The sequence below is a fragment of the Mustela erminea genome, chromosome 5, assembly GCF_009829155.1.
Source record: "Mustela erminea isolate mMusErm1 chromosome 5, mMusErm1.Pri, whole genome shotgun sequence".
NCBI classification, from domain to species: domain Eukaryota; kingdom Metazoa; phylum Chordata; class Mammalia; order Carnivora; family Mustelidae; genus Mustela; species Mustela erminea.
In genome coordinates this window covers 47,775,818-47,789,716 of record NC_045618.1, presented here as the reverse complement: position 1 = coordinate 47,789,716, position 13,899 = coordinate 47,775,818, and the positions used below count along the sequence as shown (strand labels likewise).

Here is a 13,899-nt window from a genome sequence, read left to right as displayed (position 1 = left end):
TTAATAAGTTATTTCCGTGGAAAACCCTGGTAACTCAGTCATGAATCAAGCCTATAAACACCTCAAACCCATCAAAGCACCCAAGAAAGGGAGGGGGTGGGCGGGCAAAGAAAATCTCTTACGGTAACTCACACACTGCTCCCTCAGAAGGGCTCGGCGGCTCTGTTGTCAGAGGCCGCCCCTGGGACAGAGCCAGCCCACCCAAACAACGACAGGTCATCCTGACGCCCCAGGAGCTGAGTCCCCAAAGGACACTGCCTGTCTGTGTGTCCCAGGGATGCTGCTAGAGTCCTAGCCTGACGCCCAGCAAGATTTACAGCCCAGAGGAGCAAACCCGGCCGGCGGCTCCCAGGGCCCAGGAATGTAATAGTTTGGCTACCGGTGAAAGGCCCAGTTTATTGGAAACACACTTCTTTTCCAATGTTTGGTTTCCTTTCACTCTTTTCTCCTTTTTGTTTTTCCCAGCGTGCACCACCCAGGCCCTTCGGGAAGGGCAGGGAGCTAAAAATCCTACCCTAGGGGTGAAGAGGGGAGGTAGGGTATGGGGCCCCGAATCCACTGGGAGCTGTGCCGGCCAAGGTCAGACACCACCCCTCTCCGATCTCATCCGTAAAATGGGTAGGATGAACTAGTGTTCATCCTAGAAGGGCACAACAGCCAGGCAGCAAATGGAATAAAGCTGACCTCGTGTAATGCACAGCCCAGTGATCCCAGTCCCAGCTAGATGTCCTCATGTCCCCAGAAAGGCTTGTCCGAGAATCCTTATTGTCACGTCCCAGGTAGGAGCCCCAAAACTGGGAACTGCCCAGGTGCCTATCTGTAGTCAGATGGCTCCATCAGCCTTGAAGAGCCAAGGCGTGGGCCTATGGGGTACTATCCAGCAATGAATGATCAACCGCAGGCATTCACAGCAATACAGAGAGCTTCGAGAACATTCTGTCACGTTAAAGAGCCCACAGGTTCTGTGGGTGGGTGCCTACCAGAAGCAAGGGGGTAGAGGACGGTGCTCAAAAGGTACAAGATTCCGGTCAGAAGGTAACTATCCCGGGGGGGATAAAATGTGCAACACTGTTAATGTTCCTGGATTGTGTACTTCAGAGTCGTGAAGGGAGTAGACCTTAAAAGTTCTCATCGCAAGAAAAAAAAATTGTCACTAAGTGTTTATGAATGTTGGCTAAATTTATGCACTAGTCGTTTCATAATATAACCATATACCAAGTCATGCTGTATACCTCAAACGAATACAATGGCAGACATCAATTATACCTCAATTAAACAGGAAAAAAAAGAAGAGCCCAGAGTATAGGTTTCCATCTGTACCAGCTTCAGAAAGAGGAAGATGAGCCTGTGGTATTTCAAGTCAGAACAGAACCCACGCGGAAGGGGTGGGGTAGTGGGAAATGACTGGAAAGGCACATAAAAGGGGGCTTTTGAGGTCACATTATGCTTCTTGATCTGGGCGATAGTAACACAAACACATTCAGTCTGGAAAACCTGTTCCCTTGTGATATATGTGGTTTTCTGCACATATATACATCAATAAAAAGTTTACATTAAACAAATAAAACTGTATGTATACTCTTGGGCCATACAAACCCATCCTTGAAACATACAGTCAAATCCACCCATCTGTCAGAAGTTTTCCTGGGGCACCCAGCCGTGGCTCACCCCAGAGAAAAGTCTGGCCATCCCTGAATTGGCATTCGAGGCCCTGCCATGGGCTTCACCTCTTACCGCCCTGCCAGGGTTACTCCCATTCCCAGAGAAGCATCTTCACACAGCCTTGCCTTTGCCCAGCGGCCCCGAGACCTGGGATGCCCTTTCCCCTGTGGCCTGGTGAAACCCTCTGTCTGACCTTCACCCCAGCTCCATTCCCAGCATCCCCTGCGGCCGCCCTGTGCAGCTGCTGTCTCCCAGCCTGCACTGCTCCCTTAGGAAGTAGCATTCACCGTAACTGCCTCGCTAGGAAGTGATATTCTCCCCCAGCCCCCATCCTTCCAATTAGATTCTAAGTTTCCTGAGAAGGCGCTACCTTGGGGACCTTGTCCTTCATGCAATCCTATCCGGCATGCTGAGACTCAGTTACCGAGTCACCTCATGACCATTTACGGAAAATCAAATGCGAACCAGGCACCCTACATACGGGGCCTCCGTGGGGTCTGTGAGGTGTTGCCAGGCCCGCTTGTGAGAAGTGGAGTAAGGCTGCAAAAGGGAGGCTAAGTGATGTACACAGCAGTCTGGCCCCCAAGGCTGGGCTTTCCACCCCCGCCCAGCAGGGTCCCCGAGTAGCCCATCACCCATACACCTGACTCCACACCTGACCTCCAGATCCAGAAGCAGGCCTGGGCAGAGCCGAGTGGAACGTGTTCCTTTTTACTCACACCAAGGGAGGCGTCCCGGCAATGAGGGTAGGGCTCAGGTGGGGCTGCCTCCAGCCGCTGGAGAAGGCGCCTTACTGCAGAAGCTGGAAGTTACACCCGCCTCGTGGAGGAGGAGCTCGTCAGACATCCGCTTGCCTCTAGCTGACTGACTTGGAGCAAATCATTTTCACCACCTCCTACACTCAGTTTTCTTACTCGAAAACTGGGAGTTATACCACCTGTTTTAAGATGCCTTAAGCACCCATCCCCAGAAGTGATGGAGTACAGGCTGGGGGCCCAGCTATGGAACAGGCTCCTGCCTTGAGGGGAAGAGGCCTGGACGCTCTAAGTCCCTCTGGACCTGGGTTCTTAGCTCTGGCAGCATATCAGAGTCACCTGAGGAATGTTTTTTTTAAATCCTGATGGTAGGTCTCTCCAAAACCACTCCAGAATGGGTCTGAGCCTTTTAGAAACTCTTTAGGGCACTCTAATGTGCAAAGAGGATTGAGAACCAATGAGTCAGACCAATGGACTCATTTTACAGATGGAGAAGCCAAACAGAAGCAGCCTGAGACCACCTAGAGATGAGGGACGGAGCCAGGACCGGGAGCTGGGTTTCCTGGCTCCCCAAGCCAGGTACGGCACTACTATTAAACTCAAGAGGAAACCCCAGGGGTTCTCTCCAGCCTTTGCCCTGTGCGGAACAGGGCAGGCAGCTAAGACAAGAGCTGGGCAGCGTGGTAGGAGGCGCTGGGCCCTCTCTGCCATCCTCAGCTCCTCTCTCAGGTCTAAGAGCAGTGAGTGCCCCAGAGGCAGGACTCCCCCAACCCAAATCAGGGTTTCCTTGAGTCCGAGACAGACAACATAAGAGAGTCTAGGGGTGTGGAGAAGCCACAGGCATCCCCATGAAATCTGCTCTGTTTTAAACCCTCTGGGGTGGGGAGGCTAGGGGGTTTCTGTAAATCACAGACACAATCCCAGTATCTACTACATACCAGGCCCTGAGCTGGGCACGAGGTAGAGAAGACCCGGGCCCTGACTCTCAAACCTCACTCCCAACCTCTGCCCCCTGAGAGCAGCCTGGAGTCCGTGTTTTGTAAAGCGCCCCCTCTCCTCCTGGGGGTGAGTTGGAGTGACCCTCCCCATCCCTCGGCCCAGCAGGGCAGAGCCTGAGGCCCAGAGCCGATGTGAGCTTTGCAGAAGCCCACACAGCCACTGAGTGTAAGGCTGGGACCCCACGCAGCCACCCGGGAGCCTCTCGCCTCCGCACTGGATGGCGGCAGACCAGAGGACCGAAGGAGGTGAGCAGAGACAGGCGGAGGGGTGGGGAGAGACACAGTCTGGGACTCGCTGGGATGCATACATCCTGATGGGCTGCTGCGGACAGCCTGTCTACAGGGGTGCCTCTGGGTGCCCCCATTTCAGCCCGTTCAGCCCAAGAGGCCAGAGCCAGAGGGAGAACAGGTGTACTCGGCCCCTGCCTCGCTGCTGCCCACAGTTACCCATCACCCCCATTCCCGGCTGTGTGCAGGAGCCCACCTCCCCACCTTCTCCCCCCACCTCACACAGAAGGCCCACCAGCCCAGTGGCTCCCAGCTCTGTCCTGTGTGGGCACAACTCTGGACAACTCCGAGAGACTGAAATGGTTTCCAGGCTCCTATCTCTGAGCTCCTACCTCTCCTTTTAAAGATCAGTTGAAGTCCTGGCAATGGTTCACCTTGCAGTCTGGGGCAGTGGCTTTGATGTCTGCTCCAGACATGAGACCTCTGTTTTTCCAAACCCAGAAGCTTCTACCACCGGGTGAGGGTAGCGTCGCTCCCTCGGGCCAGGGCAGCCCCTGCTTTGCAGGGGTGCCACCCGCAAGGCCTTCCCCTCTCCAGCTGAGGGTGCCAGGCCCTGACAGGGGTGGTGTGGGGAAAGGGCCCATAAAACACCAGGAATTCTTTCCACAAAGGGTAGCTGGGAAAGCGATGCATCTCCGCTTCCCTTGGCAGCCAAGGGCCATGGAGGGAGAATGTTTAATATAAAAACATCTGACAAAGTACCTTCAGGATATATTTTCTGCATCAAAGAAGGCTCTTGGCAACAGCCACTCTACCCTGACAAGGAAACTTTCGAGCGCGGCTCCCGATTGTTACAGACGCCCAGGGAGAGCGTGCCAGGGGGGACAGGAGGAGGCCGAGCCACAGAGCCTGGCAGACAGATGATTGTGATTAGGCTAGATGCAACCAAGTGCATTTTCTGGAATTTCAGGTCTCCTCCGAAAACCTGCTGGTTCTCCCAGAGATACAGGCTGCCCGAGGTGGAGTGAGGGGTAGGCGCTGGCTGCCTCTAGCTCAAGCCAACCACCCGGGACAGGAACAGGCCCCACCCTCACCGCAACAGCCCCCTCTCGGACACCTGCTCCCTACCCCCACCTGCATGCCACTGGTCATTGGTGTGTTCAGCCAGCAACCATCCGATGAGCAGAGCTGCTCTGGGACCTGGTGAGAGTTGTTCATGCCAGATCTCAGGTTCCCGGGGGGAACAGATGTGCCACAGGGAACAGGAACCGTGTTGGTCCTGCATGGTTCCGGGGAGAGCAGAGAGGGCACCGTGCCAGACACAGGGGATCCCACAGGGGCCAGACAGCCTGAGTTCTGATCCCACTTCTACCGTTTTCTAGTGGGATGACCTTGGGTACGTTATTCCCCCTCTCTGAGCCTCAGTTACTTCTCCTTTAATTTGGCTACTAAAAGGAGCGACCTCACAGAGTGGTTGGGAGGATTCCATGAATGAATAAAGGCATGGCACTCGGAGAGAGCCTGGCACAGAGCTCTGCATTAACTGTGATTCTCAAATAAGTGTCATCATCTTATGTGTTCTCTCTCACTCTGGATCCCTTTGTCCCAGGCAAAAAAAAAAAAAAAAAAAAAGGTAATTTATTCTTTCGTTCATTTATTCTATAGTGATCTCTGTCTATGGGCTAAGTCCTGTGCTAGATGCCAGACAAGGTCCAGAGCCAAGTATATCTGGGAGTTTCTCTGGCCCCAGTGACCACAGTCTCTCTATTCCAGTCCATTCCTCCAGCATTTGGAACTTGCATCAAGCTTCTCCTGTGTGTTTTTTTAAGTTCTGACCAACCAAAGGGAGGGAAAAAAGCCTTCTCTCCTTAAAAACTCCAGGGCAGGTCACCCAAATGGTGGATTCAGGACAATCTCTCTGGATTCATCTTTCCCCGTTCCCCCATCTCTCAAATATTAACCTTCTAGCCACAAACCAATTCAGAACACAGGGCTACTGCACATCTCTCTGCTTTTGCACAAGCTGTTCCTTCTATCCGACAGGCTGTCTCTCTACCCTGTTGTCTTCTTGATGAACTCCTAGGCATCCTACAAAACCCAACCCAGAATCACTTTCTCCTTGATGTTCTCCCTGAACATCCCATTCCCATCCCAACAGCAAGCATCCCCTGCTCCTGCTTCTGTGCTGGTGCTGAGTCTTGCCCCTATCTCCACAGCACTTGGCACAAGCAATCATTCACCAGTCTCGGCTTGCTGCCTACCTTTCCTGCTAGATCATTAGCTGTTAAAAGGGAAGGTATGGGCTTTCTTCACTTTATATCACCTGCCACTGGCATGCAGTAGGTTCTTAATAAATGATCAAAACATTGACTCCTTATCTCAAAGCCAACCATCAGGAAACACACCAGCCCTAAGTTCCTCTGTCAGGGACCCCAGAGGGTATAAGGCTGTGTGATCTCAGGCATGTCAGTTGCCCCCTCTGGGCCTTGGATTCTTCATCAGTCAAGTGTACCCCTACTCCAGTCCCCAAGCTTTACTGCTCTGGGGGTGGGGGTGGGGTGCAGGACACGAAGCCCCTCCCCCTGCATGGCCCTGTCCCAGGTGTGGTTTTGCTTTGGGACAACGAGGGGAAGCTCGGATACGGCAGGCTAGAAGCCCCAGCTCCCAGCATAACCCGGAGGCCCAGGAACTGGTACCCTCCCTGGAACACAGCATTACCAAGGAGCCCCTTGAGATCAGTGGCCCAATATACAGCTGAGCAAACTGAGACCAAGGAGGGGAGGTGCTTGCCTGAAGTCACGTCCCTGGGGAAATCTCCAAGCCAAGCCTGGAAGCCACTCCAGCATGCTGCTCGCCATCCAACCCTGCTTCCTGGCAAACCAGGTTGGCCAGACCCTCTCCCCCCACCTGCCCCACAACTGCCTGGTCCCTTGGGACTGCTAGAATCACCTTTGTCTCTGCTGCTCTTCACCCCTGCCACCTCTCCAGCCTCAAACAACCAGCCTGGGAAGAATGGGTCTTTGGGTGACCTGCCCTGGAGGTTTTTTTTTTGTTTTTTTTTTTTTAAAGAGAAAGAGAGAGAGAGATCACAAGCAGGCAGAGAGAAGGGGAAGCAGGCTCACTGCTGAGCAGAGAACCCGATGTGGGGCTTGATCCCAGGACCCTGAGATCATGACCCGAGCTGAAGGCAAAGGCTTAACCCACTGAGCCACCCAGGCGCCCCTGCCCTGGAGTTTTTAAGGAGAGGCATTTTTCCCTCCCTTTCCGTCAAAACGTAAAAAAACCCAAAACACACAGGAGAGGCTTGGTGCAAGTTCCAAATGCTGGCCATGTTGGAACCAGAGGTGAATGGTCCTTCTCGCCACTCCCCTGCCCTGAGAGAGGGCAAGGAGTCTGGGCCTATTTCTGAATTGGACATGGCAACCTGGTCCTGACCCGGGAGCCCAGCGTCAGTCCTGGCCCACCACCTCCAGGCCAGAACCTGACTTGGTAGGTAGGCAGAGCAAGAATGGGCCATACCCAAAAGCCAGCTCTGAGTCCATGGGGACGCATCTGGGTTCAAGCCTAATTGTGCCAGGCTACCATCTGCCTTGAACCCCAGAATAAGACTTCTTTCCCGCTCTCCAAAACCAAGTGAAACCCCCTTGCAGCGAAAACTCCCCCACTCCCCGCCCTCCCTCCTAAACCATGAGCTTAGCACCCCAGATCTACAGGTCCTAAGCACTGTCATGTGACAGTGACATTATCCGGACTCTGTCACCAGGTGGGACCAGTTTGTAAAAACTGAGCTGGACACATACTGTACACTCTATGGTATAATAAAGTTTTTAAAAAAATATTACCCAGACCCTGGCCTCCCCTTGCCTCAACTCCCACCAACACCTGGTGCTTTGCTTTTTAACCTCCTAAATTCCTTTGCTTTTCTCAGCCTTTGGCTGTTTTCACACCTCCAGACCCTGGCACCTGCTATTTCTTCTACCTGGAACACATCAACCCAGCCCCAAACCTTGTCTCTTCTATAAGCTCCTATTTATCCCATAAAACCCAACTGGCATATCACTGCTTCCAGGAAGTCTTCTTGGGCTGCCTCCACACCACACCAAGAGTCAATCATTAATCTCTTCCTCTAGACTGCGTCTTCTACTACTTCTCATTATCACTGTGTCTTCACACAAGGTTAGAGATCATGTACTTTGTATGTCTCTGAGCTCCCAGCTGTAAGCACAGCGGCTGCCACGTCGTCGCACCCACATCCACCACATGTTATGTGCCAAGCTGTGGCTGATTCACAGGCACCATCTCATGGTGGTTAAGCGCCTGCCCCAAAGTCCCACAGCCAGGAAAGGGCACGGCTGGGACTTGAACTCAGGGCCTCGTGGTGCGCAGCCCACACCCTTCAGCTGATTTTGCTGAAGAGCCTCAGCACCGGCTGAATGAACTGAACTTGAAGAACAGGGAGCTCTAGGGTCTGTGAGACGGGAGCATCCGAGGAGAGCAACTTGGGTCCTAGAAGGAGGAAGCAGCAGGAAACAGTGCTGCCCACCAATGCTCCTCTCCATGCTTCTGTAGACACTGACAATGAACACCAGATAGCACCAACCCCAAAGGGTTCCTCTTCAGAGACCACAGAGGTGAAAGGAGGCAGGCGTTTGGGCAGTGTGGACACCCCCCCCCCCACCAGGTGGGGACCTGGCTCTTCTTGCTTATGCCTGCTGTGTGGCCCTCAGCTGCTCTCCTAACCTCTCTGAGCCTCTGTTCCCCAACTCTGCCAGTGTACAGAACGTAAGAATCCTGGAGAATGGACTGTGCCCTCGAGAAGCTTAAGTCTGGTTGGTAGAGGAAAGACACTCACGTGCAGCTGAGCTCCCAACCACGTGATCCTACGCAGCTCCCTTCCTTTGATGGACTCTTCCCCCTAAAAATGAGGGGCTCACCCTCACTGGCGCAGCTCTAAAGAAACAGCATGCTCTGACAACTGAGAGACCAGCAAACACGTCCAAGGTCAGCGAAAGGGACAGCTCAGTCCCGATGACTGGCAGCTGACAACGCACTTGCACACAGTGGGTGCTTAATAAAGCCGTCAAACAGTTATCCATTAGGCACTAGGATACCAGAGAGGAGTCACCGGTTCCTGAAGACGCCGGCCCAGCGCTGCAGCCCCCAGATGAAGCAAGTCTGGCTTTCAAAGCAACACAGCACCTCAGGCTCTCATTCAACAGCCCAACGCTCACTCAGCACCCAGCACAGGGCCTCATCTGGCTGCTCCTCAAAGGGCCTAATGCTCCTTGTGCAGTGCACATCCTGTTCTAGCCTAGAGCCCCCGAGAGCCGAGAGAACCCTAATCCCCTTCCTCAACCCTCCTCAGAATGGCCATGTCTATGTGGCTGGCCCTTCCTCCCGCAATTCCTTGAATTATGGCCTAGTCTACCTTCATACTGCCAAGAAGGGCTGTCTCCCAGCCACTCACACCTTAGTATGAATTTAACCAGCTAACCTCATTGTCCTCCCCAAACTAGACTGAAACCCAAAAAACAGAAGGAGAAAGACAGAGGTATTGCCACAGGGAGGGCTCATAAGGACAGCCTGAGGGGAGACTTTAGCTAGTCAAGGGCAGCATCCCAGGCCCTGAGTTAGGCCAGGAATCCAGAGTGTTGAGCTTCTGAAGGCACCCCAAAAGGGGGAACTTCTAGGTTTTTGAGACTCTGGGCGTCAGAGTCTTTCAATCTCATAGAAGCCCTGGGTTCTACCCTTCACGGAGCAATCTTGGTAGAGTCATCTGTCCCCTCCCAGCTTCCGGCTTCCGTTCAGCAGGGATCATGAACCGAGGAGATCCTTAACAGGTCGGACGAGTGTCCTGTCAACCACTCTGCAGAGAGCGGTAACCAGACCCTCTCCTACCCTGCCACCCACGTGTCCTTGCCTGCCCTGGCAATGACAGCACCTCAAAATGCCCACCATCCCCGACGTGGCCTCAACAACAGTACAGGAAAGTGAAGCGGAGACTTTGGAGCTGGATAAAAATAGTGCAAGGCAAACAGGAGTGGGCTCCGTCCCGGGGCTACAGACACTCTGCTCAAGAGAGGGGCCGGGCTCTTGGGGACTCAGGGAGTCAGAAGGGGCCGGGGCAGCCGGCCGGCATGGTCTCGGGGTAGTCTGCACCCTCCTGCGTGGTGGCAAGGATGGGTGCTGAGCTCTAGGCCTCTCACCATCCCTGCACCCCATCCCCAGTTCCTAAACAGGGCCAGGCTGTCCCCAGATTCTTTCGATCCTTCTCCCTTGCCCCATCCCCCACCAGGGTGTGTCTCCCCGAGGGGGCTGGGAGCCCTAGCTGGAATGCCAGGCAGGACCCTCAGGCAGGAGGGCTGGGCAGTCACACCGCTCAGGCTCCCAGCTGGAGCCTGCCACTTACAATTCAGGAATTTGGGCAGCTGGCCCAGCAGAGAGCCTCAGTTTCCCTGGAAGACAGGGGGACTCACACCCGTCTCCCTGGGGTGCGGTAAGGAGTCCAGGAGGTGGAGAATGACCAGCTCTTAGCAAAGAGCTAAGCAGGGAGTGTCAGTAAGTGTCAACTGTTGTCAGCAGGGGCGTTATCTGTCCTTGAACATCAAACATCCTGGCCTGGCCCAACACAGTCTGCCCTTCAGCTTTCTGACCTCACCTCCCGTCCTGCCCTTGGGCAAGCCCCGCATTCCACCTCAGCCGGATGAATCCTGCCTCCATCCAGGGAGGAGACCTGTCACCTCTCCAGGGCTTCCCATCACCCTGCAGGGCCTCCCTCCCGGAACCTGTCCTCCAGGATGACAGCTACCACAGCCCCGAGCCTAGGAGCGCCCAGGAGGCGAGGGCAGTGCCGACCTGACCCACCGGTCCTCTGAATCCCACAGCTCAAGGAAGCTGGAAAAGCTGGCCAGCGAGCCCCCAGAGCCCCCAGAGTGGGAGGAGATGCATGACGTCCCCAGAAGGTGCCTGGGTGACTACATGGGGAATGCTCCACTCACCTCCTGAGACAACCTCGAACTCAGACCAAAGCCCAGCAGACCCCACTCGATCCCTCCACCCCCACTCTGGAAACCCCAAACTGCCTCCCCAGTTCCTCAGAATTCCACTGGATGCCAGATTTTATACGGGCCTCACCCACAGGAAAGAGCACCAGGGGTGTCTGCTCACTGGCCGTACCACACACCACTCGGGGATGACTGGGTGGTAATCCCAGACTCTAGGCCCCGGGGCCAAACCTAACAGCCCCCAGGGTCTCCGGACATGTCCCTCCAGAGGGTGCTCTCTCCTGGTTCTAGCAGGGACTCTGGGGTCTGCTCCGATCCTGCCTGAGCTACACACCCAGGCCACTCTGGGAGGACAGAGAGAGATCCAAAGAGACTATATCCGTAAACAGACCCAAACCACGGCCCTCTGAAGCATTTCTGCAAATGGGAGTTTCTACCATTAACAGGGGGAGGGCAAGCAGAGAATGTCGAAACACTACTCATCCATTAGATGACCCATGCCAATGTACTCACCTAAATTAAATACATTCTGAGGGCTGGCAGGGGCACAGAATCAGGCATTCAGAAACACCGTTAAGCCTCTTGCTTTAAAATTATATGTGGCTTTCATCCACATTCGCACAGAAGAAAAAGAATGGATTAAAGTATTAACTTCTTGTGCTCATCTGATAAGGTCTTTCAGGCATTATCACCAAGTAGGGGCCCACAGGCATAGAAGAAACTCCCAACCAGTCTGGGCCACCAAAGACCAGAAGGTAAGGGGGACCCAGAAGACTGGGACACCAGTACCTGAGCCATGAGCCCCACTACGGGACCCTGGCAAGTCACTTCCTGCTCTAGCTTCTTGTTTTCCTATCACAGAAACGGGCACCCTCGTGGGATCTCCCACGGTTGTGATGGAATACAGAATGAATGCGGAAGGGCTAGGACCTGGGTAATGGCCAGGCAGCCACAGGCAGCCAGCATCGCGTCCCTCTTAGAGTCATGGGGAGGGGATGGCAAGAATGACAGCCAGAACTTCATATGGGGAATGCAGGCTTTGGAGGTACATTCAGCCCTTGCAGAAAAGGGGGACAGGACAGCAGTCAGGAACACAGTAGCATGGTGGCAAATGGCTCTGCTACTATGTGACCCAGGGCGAGTACTTTACTGCTATTCTGAGATGATGCACGTACAACGCCAGAGCAGACAACATGGCCAAAAGGAAACACTCCATCAACAGCTATGGTCACTGCTATTGCCACGGGCATGGGGCAGGGGAAGGACAGCTTGGACGCACACAAACAGAAGTGCTCACCCAGACAGCCAGCCATGTCCACTTAGGACCCAGTGGCTGTCACGCCACACAGTGCACACCCATGCCACAAGCCCCAGCTGTCTTTCCAGGACACCCATCCACCACGCTCCCAAAGGGTCCCACAGACCTCGGCACCAGAGTCCCTCCTGGCCCCGCGATGACCCCAGGTCACCGCCAGCCTCTCATTTCTTAAGGCAAGCCTGGTTTAGCTACTCCCAGGAACGGGAGGATCCCTGTGGCCAACTCTTCATTGCAGGGGCCTGGGGAACTCCAAACTGGGGTTCTCTCTGCTTCCTAGCCCAGCATCCACTGCTCAGAGAGAGACATGGATACCACCAGCCTTTGGCCAACTCCTCGCTTGCCAGACCCTCCCGGAAGCTAGTTCCACCCACACTCCATTCCCCCTTCTCTTGACCCTCCACGTCAGTCCTTCCCCAGAGGGCGGACAGGAGGAGAAAGCCACAAAGATAAATGTATACAAACACATGCATTTTGTAGCCTCTCAGCAGCTGGGAAAAGAGGCTTCTCCCTGCTAAACTGAGGGATGGAGAGCCGTGCTAGGCTTTCACCAGTCCCACGAGAGACAAGGTGGAGACAACTGGTGAGCGTGTGGCCCAAAAGGCACTTTCAAAGTGACCATCTTTAGATCTCATTCATACAGATGGTTCTTAACCCCATGGATGCCGGCGACGAAGACTGTTGAGCCTTCCTATCCAAGAGATGGGAGAACAGGGGAAAAGAAAAGGAGGGAAGAAATCATAAAGGTCTCCATCAAACTCCCCCCAAACCTGTCCCCTTCCGTGAAGTTCAACACAACAGCACCGTGCAAGGACAGAAATGCCAACCTGAGAATTCACCCGGGGCGGTGATGAGGGAGTTGGTGGCCTCCGTTTCAGTGTAAGACAATGTGGAATCAGATAGATCTACGGAGGAAAGAGAAAGACAACTTAGTTGGCTGTGGGGGCAGTCCTCTCTTTTCTTCTGTGCCCGTGCGCGCGTGTGTGTGGGCAAGCGCGCATGCATGCGTGTTCACACGTAAGTGCTTGCAAAGGGCACTGTGTCCCTCCCAGCTTTCTGATGCCACTCTGTAACCTCGTCCCATGATCACACGAGACCAGGCCAGCCAGCCCTGGAACTCCTCTGGAAAATGCTGACTCTTACAGCCTTGGCACCTGAAAAGTCTCAACTACTCTGACCACAGAAATAACCCAAGTTCAGGGGACTAAGCAAGTATCAACTTGGAGCCTCCGTGGGTAAGGTTAAATTAAGCCCCTAAACAATTCATAGTTGCTGCGCTTAATTACCACCATTAAAATTCTTAAAGTTGTTCCTTCTTGCTTCCTTCCTTCCTTCCTTCCTTCCTCGCTGGAGCTGGGGAAGCTCTGTTTTAACAAGTTACCAGCCACCCTCACTCTGTCCCACTTGTACCCCTCTAATTAACGGCTCAAGCATTTGCTCCCAGATTAACTTTTTTTTCCCTCTTCCCTCCTCCACTTCTTAACATCCAGACCTGCTCACAGAGCAAGTTGCAATGCCTGGACTGGTATTTTGCCTTTTTTTTTTTTTTTTAAAGTAATTTCAAGTACTTCATATGGCTTGTGTTATTTGTTTTCCCCTGTCTGTGCAGTGAGTGAGATGGGGAAAGGAAAATCTTTTGCACATTTTCTCTGGAATACTGAGCTGCTACCCAGACAAGCCCATGCCTTTTTGGGCAGGCAGACTCGCAACATTTTTCCTCTGCTCCCAGCCATGAGGTGTTGCCCGTGTGAAGGAGTCATAAGGCATGTTCTGGAAGGCTGACAGCTCGTCACCTTCTTACCCAGCTCGACCCAGGTCTGGCTCAGCTGGTCCCACCTGGCTCAGGAGAACCACTCCAAGCTGGAGATTCCTGGCACAGAAACCGTTAGCCAAGGCCCTGGCGAGCTAGAATTCCATTCAATCCTGTAGGACTTTTT

At 53.9% G+C, this 13,899-nt stretch overlaps 1 protein-coding gene across 2 annotated transcripts in view; it reads right to left on the bottom strand.

Moving 5' to 3' along the window:
- Positions 1–13,899, bottom strand: part of SMAD6 (SMAD family member 6) — a 75,781-nt gene that overhangs the window by 49,261 nt on the left and 12,621 nt on the right. Inside the window, exon 3 of one of the 2 annotated variants that reach the window (XM_032342974.1) lies at positions 12,790–12,867. The exons of the other annotated variant lie outside the window; for it this stretch is intronic. Coding sequence (XP_032198865.1) covers positions 12,790–12,867 — 78 coding nt within the window. The remainder of the gene's footprint in view (positions 1–12,789; positions 12,868–13,899) is intronic. 2 annotated transcript variants of the gene reach the window in all.